A 10,770-nucleotide genomic window follows, 5' to 3' on the forward strand; every position below is an offset into this window, starting at 1 on the left:
ACTGGGTTTTCCACTCCCTTGTGGCCCCAAACCTCAGAAGGGCTCCACCTGCACAGGTGAGAGATACTTACCTTCTCTCCAAGGAAGGTCTAGCACTGCCTTCCTGGGCCCGGCCATCGGCAAGCCGCTGGGAGTTTTCTCCTGGAAGGAACAACCTGTCAGGTGAGGCTAGCCTTCGAAAGGGCCGAGCGCTTGAGAGGAGGGCCCTGGGCCCCTGGGTGCCCGGGAAGGAACTGCCCTCCTCCAGCTCCACGCCAAGGACCCAGCACGTGCTCCATGAGCATCAAGTTGCTAAGGTCAAGGAGGCTCCATCTGACCTCTCATTTCAAGGACGCGATGTGCAAGTGTACAGACATCAACATTTACAAAACCTGTATGAAATGAAAACCAGCACAGCACAGACGGAAGGCCATATTCTAAAACGATATCCTGGGACTTCCCTGATGGCTCCAGTAGTTAAGACTCTGTGCTTCCAAAGCAGGGGGTGTGGATTCGATCCCTGGTTGGGGAACTAAGATCCCATATGCCACGCAGCATGGCCAAAGAATAAAAAATAAAAATGAAACGACATCCTGTGCATCTTGCTTGCTTGGTGTCACCCCTGTCTGTTAAGAAGGGGCTGGACAGGGCTGTCTGGTCCCTCCCATTTCCCCAGTATCAGCACAGACCTGGCACCCAGTAGGCTGGGTGCATTTCTATTGAATGAATGAATGATTTCAAGAGACCCTGGGGCTCCAATAAGCCTCCTCCTGTGTTAGCAGCTGCCTGTCCTCAGCTAAGGTGGACCCAGCCACATATACAGACATCTCTCATCACAGCAGGCCCGGGCTCAGACAACCTGAAACGCAGATGAAAGGCTAATGTCTGAATGACCAATGATCAAAGGAAATGACAGTTTACAAAAAAAGCTCAAATACGCACTCAACAAGGGTTCAAACTCAACAATAATAGAAGAAACCCAAATCAATATGACTATGAAGCATTATTCAATAATAAGAAAACAATCAAAAACTTAAAAATTTATAACAACGAATGCTGGCATGGCTATGAAGACATGCATGAGTGTTAGCACTGTCTAACTGGTGTATTCTTTCTAGAGAGTAATCGAACAATACAAATATCACTGTGAGATGTCCAAATCAGGGAGTCAGGAACCCCGGAAATCTGTCCCTCCACAAATGCAATAATTAAGCTGGAAAAACCCGTCAGGACCAACACTTATGGAACTCTGAAACTAATAAAAAATTAACAACAATGACGGGAGTGTTTAAAGAAGAAGGATCTGCTAGATGTCAGTAAGCCTGTGATCTGCCTTTTGATCTGACCTTCCCAACACCCCAGCTCCCAGCTCGGAGGCAGCGGTGGGGGCGGCATTAGTGGTGTGGCTTGTGGTGCCAGCAAAGCAACACAAACTTTGCTCTTGAAGAACTGTGGTTGTGTGTGTTGACCTGTTTTGCAGCTCCCAGAAGAATCAACTCAGGGTCTTGTTTTTGTTTTACACTCACTCCCGCGCTGGAACTTTCTTAGGGCTGGAGTGTCCTGGGTGGCATCTGTTGAAATTATTTAAAGATAAATCTACCAGTCAGAGCCACCTGGGGCAAGGAATTGACAGGTGGCACAAGCAGCCAGAGAGACTGAGTGGCCCAAAAAGGAAGGGGCTGAGGAAGCAGATGATGGAGGAAAAAAAAAAGTTTTACAAAGTTCCCATGGGACTTCCTGGGTGGTCCAGTGGTTAAGATGTCTCACTTCCAATGCAGGGGGCATGGGTTCCATCTCCGGTGTTGGAACTAAGATCCCACATGCCAGTGTGGTATGGCCAAAAAAAACGAATTAATAACTAAACTGTAAGTTAACAAAAAAAAAAAGAGAAAATGAGAAAATTCTGGACCAAAAAATATTCCAAATTTCTAAAATAAATAAATAGTTCGCAATAGTGTCTAGAAAGCCACATGCACGCCCAGGACTAAGGCATGCCAGTGAAAGACCTGACAAACCCATAAGCTTTCTCCTCTGTTCACTGTTGTTATTGTTGTTTGGTCAACAACAACAAAAGAGTTGTGTCGGACTCTTTTGTAGCCCATGCGACTGTAGCCCACCAGGCTCCTCTAACCGTGGGATTTTCTAGGCAAGAATACTGGAGTGGGTTGCCATTTCCTTCCGGAGATCTTCCCGACCCAGGGGTCGAACCTGTGTCTCCTACATTGGCAGGAAGATTCTTTACCACTGAGACTACTCATTAGGCTCCACATAATTAGGGAGTGAAGGGTAAGGCAGAGTTGCCAAAGGCCTGGCTAAGTGTTGAAGGGAGACTCCAACTCAGAACCAATCTGCAGACCCTGGAAGAGTTTCGTCATTGTTTGGGCTCTAGACATTTCAAGAGATCTATAAAATCGCCAGCTGGCCATAAAGCTAAAGGAACAGTGACTTTGGTGACCACATACAACAAAATAATTGTCTCCTGGGCTTCCCTGGTGGCTCAGATGGTAAAGAACCTGCCTGCAGTGCAGGAGACCTGGGTTCAATCCCTGGATTGGGAAGATCCCCTAGAGAAGGGAAAGGCTACTCACTCCAGTATTCTTGCCTGGAGAATTCCATGGACTGTATAGTCCATGGGGTCGCAAAGAATTGGACGTGACTGGGCAACTTTCACTTATAAAAATAGTTTTGAAAAGTCATTACATGAACACTACCACTCACAGCCAGTGGCAACAGTGAACTCTTATTTCCAGAGTTACTGCATTATAATATCTAAAGACAAGAAAACTGTCCCAAACCAAGCAAATGCTTTGGTGCTCAGAAGTCCATGGAGATGATAAGATAAAATATAAAAAGAATCAGAAACTGCTGATACAAAGAGACCAATTCCACGTAAAAAGCTGTGTGCTGAGGGGATGGGGGGTGAGGGGGTGAGAGGGGGAGGCTATGTTCTCCCTTTCAAATCGGTTTCTTTTCTGAGCACAAGTGCTTTCTGTGTCTTCCTAACAATGTGGAACTCACTAAGTTTAGGAGACACAGCACAGCCTTTGTTCCAGTCCAGAGTGGCTGGCTTTTGCCATTCCGCTTTCAAGATCATGACAAGCAGCTCACTCTGGTCCCTGAGAGCTCAGCAGTTGAGGGCTCTGGATGGGAGGATGATGGGGTTGCCAAGGGGTGGGCCATCCTGATGAGTGAGGAATCTGCACTTTCATCCCCACACTGAGGCGGGGTGGGGTGGGGTTGGGGTCCTTGCTCTTCCTGCATCACTTGAGAGCACAGTATCTCCATACTCCAGTGCCAAGCCCAGAAGGAAGCTCAGAAAACTAGGCGGACTTCCCTGGTGGTCCTGTGGTTGAGATCCCCTTCCAATGCAGGGGATGTGGGTTCGATTCCTGGTGAGGGAGCTAAGATTCCCACGTGCTTCGGGGCAACTAAGCCCACATGTTGCAACTAGAGAGCCCACACATCACAGCTAGAGAATGAGTGCCACAACTGCTGAGCCCGCGTGCAATGAGAAGCCACGCACCACAACAAAGACGTAGCACAGACAAAAGAAAAAAAAAAACTAGGTTGTTGATGCTATCGTACATTTATGTGTCAGCTTGGGCGGCCTTAACGAAATACCATAGGCTGGGGGGTTGCTTCAACCACAGATTTATTCCTCGTCAAGTGGCAGATCCAGGTGCTGGCAAGGCAGGCTGCATTCTGAGAGCTTTTCTTGTGCTTTGTGGCAGGACTGCCATCTCTCTTGACCTCTCTTTTATGGACTCATGGGACAGGGAGTGGGACGGGGCAGGGAGAGAGAGAGAAAGTGAACCTAAGTGTGGGCGCTGGTCTCTTCCTTTGCTAAGGTCACTAATTGCAGCATGGGGTCCCAACCCTCATGACCTAATCTAACCCTAATTTCCTCCCAAAGGCCGCATTTCCAAATAATATCACATTGGGGGTAAAGGCTTCAATGCAAGCATTTGGGGGGAGATGGACACAGTTCAGTCCATCGTGATATGCAATATATCAAACATTACTATGCTAGGTACAAATCAAATGCATCAATTTGAATGGACAATACACATGCAGAAAAGGGAACCACAGTGAGAATACAGCTCGATGAACTTCCACCAAGTAAACATACCCAGGTAACCATGTTGTCGTAGCTGTTGTTTAGTTGCTAAGTCATGTCCGACTCTTTCAAGACCCTGTGGACTACAGCCCACCAGGCTCCTTTGTCCATGGGATTTCCCAGGCAAGAATACCAGAGAATTCCTTCTCCAGGGGATCTTACCGACCCAGGGATCAAACCTATGTCTCCTGCATTGGCAGGCGGATTCTTTACCAGCGAGCCACCAGATAAGCCCAGGTAACCATGACGCAAGTCCAAAAAACAGCATATACCAGCACCCCAGAGTCCTCCTCACACTCCCTCCCAGTCAGGATTCCATCCTCTGCTCGAAAGGTAGGGCCTAACCCCGCAGATTTGCCTGCCCGTTTTCTGAGTAATGTGTAATGAGTCACATAGTGTGCATTCTTCTGTGTCCGGCTTCTTTTGCTCAGGGCCGTGTTTTCATGGCTCTGCAGGGTTTCATTGTGTGAATACAGGCTCAACTCTTCTACTCCAGAGGGACACATTCGTTGTTTTCAGGTTTTGACTACTATGAATAACGCTTCCATGAACACCGTTACACTTGCATTTTGGACACACACAGCCACATACCCACACACCCAGCCACACACATTTCTGTTGAGAATGCACCTAGGTGTCAAATTGATGGGTCACAGGAATAGTTATGCTCATTTGTGGTAGACAAGGTCAAAGGATTACAAAGAGGTAGAATGGGTGGGACCTCCCTGACGGTCCAGTGGTTAAGAATCCGCCTGCCAATGCGGGGAACACGTTTGATCCCTAGACTGGGAAGATTCTGCATGCCTCAGGGCAACTAAGCCCGTGCACTGCAACCACTGAAGCCCACGTGCCTGAAGCCCTTGCTCTGCAACGGGAGGAGCCACCGTAAGGAGATGCCTGTGCACCGCAACTCAAGTAGCCCCTGCTCATCGCAACTGAAGGAAACCCGAGCATAGCAGCGAAGACCCAGCGCAGCCAAAAATTAAATAAATAAGACAAAGAATTCCACATGACCCGCATCCAAATCTCTCCAATGTTAATATTTCACTATGTTTGCTTTATCATCACCTCAAACATGTGTGTGTGCATGTGTGTGCGCACATATATGATCTTGACTGTTGAAGAGTACTGGCTACTTTGTAGATTCTCTACATTTGGGTTTATGTGACGCTTTGTCATGACTGGATTCAGGTTATATGTCTGGGGCAGGAACATACAGATGCAGTGGTATGTCCTTTTCAGAGCCTCATATCAGAAGGCACAGATGTCAATTTGTTCCATTAATAATGTTGCTATTAATAACTTTCATCTCCTGGCGAAGCTGATATCTCCACCAGCATATCACTATTTTCTTTTTGCTGTAATTAATCAACATCTTATGAGAAGATCCTTTGAGACTATGTAAACACCCTCCTTCTGATCATACTTTCATTTCCTAGTTTCAGCATCAATTGATGATTCTCACCTCAATTTTTGTAACGGTTGAAAACCCGTGTTTGTTTTTAATGACTTCAAATTTTGCAAAGATCTTACAGTAATAACCATTGTGTGTGCATGTGCGCTCAGGCCCTTCAGTCGTGTCTGACTCTTTCTGACCCTACGGACTACAGCCTACCAGGATCCTCTGTCCATGGGATTCTTCAGGCAAAAATACTGGAGTGGGTTGCCATGCCCTCCTCCAGGGGATCTCCCCAACCCAGGGATTGAACCAAAGTCTCCTGTGTCTCCTGCATTGCAGGCAGATTCTTTTACCATTTACCACAGTAATAACCAGTACTTCTCACAAATCAAATGGGAACTGGAAGATCATTAGACAATTCAGTCATTCAGTCATGTCCAGCTCTTTGTGACCCCATGGACTGTAGCACGCCAGGCCTCCCTGTCCATCACCAACTCCAGGAGGTTACTCAAACTCATGTCCATACAGTCGGTGATGCTATCCAACCATCTCATCCTCTGTCGTTCCCTTCTCCTCCTGCCTTCAATCTTTCCCAGCATCAGGGTCTTTTCCAAAGAGTCAGTTCTTCCATCATCAGACGTCTACCATTAAAACATCCTCAGAGTCCCCTTCAAAGATTAAAAACAAACAAACAAAAAACAGCAAGCTGGGGGTGGCACTGGAGATGGCTGCTTCTCAGGCAAAGTATAACCCTCCCTTGAAGGCCCGAAAGGCAGCCAAAGAAGACAGAGATCACCTCTCCTCAAAGTCTCCACTTCTGTACAAACCACCTGCAGACAATCCTGGTGCAAGCTGAGAAAAGACGTTTGGCATGCTCAAAGCATCTCATTCTAGAAGAAGCACACAAGGTCACCCAGGGCAGGGGTGGGGGCAGGATCAAGGTTGGCAGATCTGGAGGGCTCTGGGGTCAGCTCATGTCTTCTTTGAAGACAAAGAAGAAGATGAACTTTGGCCCATGTTTCCAGGACAGTCTCACTCCTGTCTCTAGTTCTCCCCAGGCTGGGACCTGCTCATCTGCTCAAACACCAAACCCAACACAGACAACCTGCTACACCAGCTGGAACCCTGCTCTCCTGCGGCTTAACTAGCCAGGCTCTCTGGGGGCAAAGTCACCGAGGGAACTGACGTAGAAGCAGGTTCTAAAATGTATAAGCGGATTTTCATTGTGTTGTTTAGTCTCTAAGTCTTATCTGACACTTTTTGCGACTCCACAGACTGTAGCCCACCAGGCCCCTCTGTCCATGTAGTTCTCCAAGCAAGAATACAGGAGTGGGTTCCCATTTCCTTCCCCAGGGGATCTTGTTGACCCAGGGATCCAACCTGAATCTTCTGTATGGGCAGGCAGGGTTTTTTTTCTTTTACTACTGCGTCACCTGGGAAGCCCGTAAGTGGACTAAGAAGTCCCAAAAGCTCATTCTGAAAGCTGAGGATTAGAAATAAGAAAGATGAGGGCTGGAGAGAAAGACAGCCTTCAGGTTAGCTCACAAACTCAGCAACCCACAAAGCAGCTGCACGGAGGACTGAGGACCGTGAATGGAGTCTTGACCCAGAACATGATTCCTACGGGATGCAGACTGACCTGGGCACTGGAAGACAACCTGCCCCAGCGAGTCCAGTACAGTTCCACTCAGCAAACCCAATTTAGCATGTCTGATGCATCAGGCCTTGTGTTGAGCCCTCAGACACCAAGGAAGGGGAAGAGAAGGTCTCTGCCCTTGAACGTGCAGCAGCGGGAGGTGTCTGCCAAGAGACAGATCCAGGGTCACCAAGACTCCAGCAGATGATGGAGCCTGGGCCCCACTGCCCCAACAGGTGTATTCAGATTGGCTGGCTGTGAGCAGGCTCGTGGGCTAGGGCCACTTGCCCAGTGGGCAGCTAAGCCTGGTTACTGCAAGACACCTGTCACTCAAAGCTACGGCACTGCCAATGGTTGTACGGCAGTCCAACTTTCCCTATAAAGGAGACACAGCCGGCGGCTGTTTCTTTCCTCTCCAACCCACAAAGGAATACATTTTCATGCTTGTACCTGTTGCTCCTGGCTTTTACCAACCCCTTCCCTTCGGTTCCTTAAAAACATTAGCATCTTCAATGAAGAAATGAGCCATGCTGCTGCTAAGTCACTTCAGTCGTGTCCGACTCTGTGCGACCCCATAGACGGCAGCCCACCAGGCTCCCCTGTCCCTGGGATTCTCCAGGCAAGAACAATGGAGTGGGTTGCCATTTCCTTCTCCAGTGCATGAAAGTGAAAAGTGAAAGTGAAGTCCCTCAGTCGTGTCTGACTCTTAGCGACCCCATGGACTGCAGCCTACCAGGCTCCTCCGTCCATGGGATTTTCCAGGCAAGAGTACTGGAGTGGGCTGCCACTGCCTTCTCCAGAAATGAGCCATGGTACAGTCTAATAAGGGGTCATCTTTTCTGCCTGAATCGCCAACTCTGAAAACCGCAACCCATCAGAGCTAAGATAATTCTGATTTTAGAAGCACTGTGGGGACTTCCCTGGTGGTTTGGTGGTTGAGACAAACCAGGGGGCACTGGTTTGATCTCTGGTCTCCCTGGTCAGAGAACTAAGATCTCACGTGTTGCTCCGTGTGCCAAAAAACCAGAAAAGCACCGTGACTTTCCGTTCGATGAAGAAACATAAAAAGCTGCCAAGTGAACGACGGCACAAAGGGAGTTACCATCCGGCACGGGACCCAGCTCAATATCGAGCTGTGAAATGGGAACAAAGATGCATTCCAGAATCGATGAAAACGATAATTACGGTTAGTAACAGGCTCCAAGCACTGCATACGAGGCGTCAAGACAGGAACGCACCGGGGAACAAAAGCGATGTTGTCAGGGCCCTGCGCCAGTCAAACAGGGAAACACACTTACTGTCTCAACTTTACTTCTTCTGTTGTCTCCCTCCCAAGCCCCCACCACCCAACATCCAGGGCCTGTTCCTCCTTGTTCTCACACATATTCTTTCCAGGTTAAGAAAACCATCTTAGGGATTTCCCTGGTAGTCCAGCAGCTAAGACTCCAGGTTCTCAAGGCAGGGGGCTTGGGTTCAATCCCTGGTAAGGTAACAAGCTCCCACGTGCCGCAACTAAAGACCGTGCATGCCACCACTAAGACCTGACACGGCCGAATACACCATCTCAGAGCATGGGCCTCTGGTCCAGCCATGCTCCCTCCTCCCCAGTCCAGCCCAGGAACCGGGTTCCATCTTCCAAACACACCCCACTGCAGGGTTGGTGCTTCCCCAAGTCCCTCAAACCCCAGCCCAAAGCTGTTAATGCTCGGCCTCTGTTCCCAGCCTCTCCCACTCTTCAGCATGCTCTCATGTGTGATTTCAGCACATCACCTCACTTTTTTTGTTCTTTTACTTTCCAGGCTACAAAAAAAAAAAAAAAAAAAAAACAATCTGTCTTAAAATGTGACTACCAGGCCAAATAATTACAGGTACCAAAGTGTTTTGAGCCTTTGGTATGTAAAGAGATCCAAGATTAACTCAGAATATAAGTGTACTTCTTATGAAGATCACTTCTTCAAGATGCCATATTCCTAACACCGTGCTTTGTATCTGTCCTTTTAAACAAATATTTAATAGCTCAGGAATGTTAGTTAGGGCAGAGGCTGCCATCAGCAAGGACTCAGCTCACAATGTGAAAGATGAAGCGAGATGAGTTTTATCCACAAAGAAAAGCCAAAGAGTCTCCAGCATCATAAACCACACATCCATCAAACTGGGAACAGGCTGGGAAGAGAAAGCCTTTCTGGAAAGAAAAACAGCAGTGACCCTTTGTGCCCTGGGAAACATGAAAAACAAGCAAACAACAACAAACCATCAAATCAAAACATAAACTGATTCCAAATCAGTCTGAAGAAATTTCACCCCAACAAAGCAAACCGCGGCGTGGCGACTGCGCCACTGGGGGAGACGAGGGCCTGCCCATCTTGGTCGAGGCAGTCCCTATAACAGATCAGAGTCAAATGCAAACACGCAAACACACCCGTAGAACAAAGGAATCCATGAAAATACAAGACAGGAGGAGAGCTGACCAACGCTGGGCTTGGGGCCTACCGCAGTTGGGCGGGGGCGGGGTGCAGGGGGAGTGGGGGGAAGTTGGGGGCGGGGGGGAGGAGTGGGGGGCGAGTGGAGGGAGTGGGGGGAGGAGGGGGGTACCGTGGCTGCCATGCCGCTTGAGGATCCTTAGCCTGTTTCCTCACCTGTACAATGGAGCTGACCAGCCTACCCCCTGAGTCACAGGACCGAAGGCCCCACAGGGCGCCCACACCACGGAGGCCTGACAGGGCGGGACTCAGGAGGGCCCGGTTGGTGGCAGGGGACCCGGCCAGCTATTGGGGAAAGGGAGTGGGTAGAGGCCTCTAGGGTGGTGGAGGTGGAGGATGGGGGACCGGCGGGCTGGGTGGGGACAGGCGCGGGTCTCCAGGGCCTCCCCGCGCCCAACGCTGACCTGGACACAGCAACAGAACCTCGGTACACGCTCCGTCCGCTGTGGCTGCTCTCGGCGCCCCCTCACGCCGCCACGCAACACACATGCGCAGTCGCACCACGTGCGCGCCACATGCCCGGCCTCCAGGGTGCGCGCCCGCCGCGGTGGCGTCCCAACAGTCGGCTTCGCTCCCACTGCGCCTACTCAGACCCCACCCCTCAGGAAAATCCCTGCGGAAGTCGCCAAAGCCTGGGCACAATGGCTTCCGTTTTACGGTTGAGAACACCGAGGCCCAGGGGGAGAGGGCCACTTGCCAAAGGCACACAAACAGAGGGAGGTGGCTTCAAGATTTCATTCCAGAACAGACCTGCCCTTCCCACCTCTTTGGTCCTTTTTGAACTGTGAGACCCTACAGGCCTGTTGTGTTGAGAACACTCCGCTCGTAACCACCAACAACATTATGATTCCTCACATGTATCTGCGTGTGTATGAATATCCGTGTGCACTTTGGAGGATGCTGGCCCTCAGATTCACACTCAACAATGGATTGAGCCCCAACCCAGTGCCTGGCACGGAGCTGGGCCATTTACACATTATTCCTCTTTATCCGGAGAAGGCAATGGCACCCCACTCCAGTACTCTTGCCTGGAAAATCCTCTGCCAATTCTGTCATCAGTTAAAACCCCCATCCTGCTCTTCTGGGGGACTGATTTTTAGTTAAGTGAAAGTGAAGTCGCTCAGTCGTGTCCAACTCTTTGCGACCCCATGAACTGTAG

The 10,770-nt window shown here is 49.5% G+C and overlaps 1 protein-coding gene across 6 annotated transcripts in view; it reads right to left on the reverse strand.

Moving 5' to 3' along the window:
• FAM178B (family with sequence similarity 178 member B) overlaps positions 1–10,197 on the reverse strand; it is a 105,478-nt gene extending 95,281 nt beyond the window's left edge. For 2 of the 6 annotated variants that reach the window (XM_044925593.1, XM_044925594.1), the window contains exons 1-2: positions 10,016–10,195; positions 72–141 (exon numbers count right to left, since the gene is read on the reverse strand). In XM_044925593.1, coding sequence (XP_044781528.1) covers positions 72–117 — 46 coding nt within the window. In that variant the 5' untranslated portion in view covers positions 118–141; positions 10,016–10,195. Of the gene's footprint in view, positions 1–71; positions 142–9,767; positions 9,976–10,015 lie in introns of those variants that run through there. The other 4 variants (XM_044925595.1, XM_025260654.2, XM_025260652.2 and 1 more) reach the window with 4 other exon arrangements.
• Between the last annotated feature and the right edge of the window lie 573 nt (positions 10,198–10,770).

Source organism: Bubalus bubalis, chromosome 12, assembly GCF_019923935.1.
Source record: "Bubalus bubalis isolate 160015118507 breed Murrah chromosome 12, NDDB_SH_1, whole genome shotgun sequence".
NCBI lineage: Eukaryota > Metazoa > Chordata > Mammalia > Artiodactyla > Bovidae > Bubalus > Bubalus bubalis.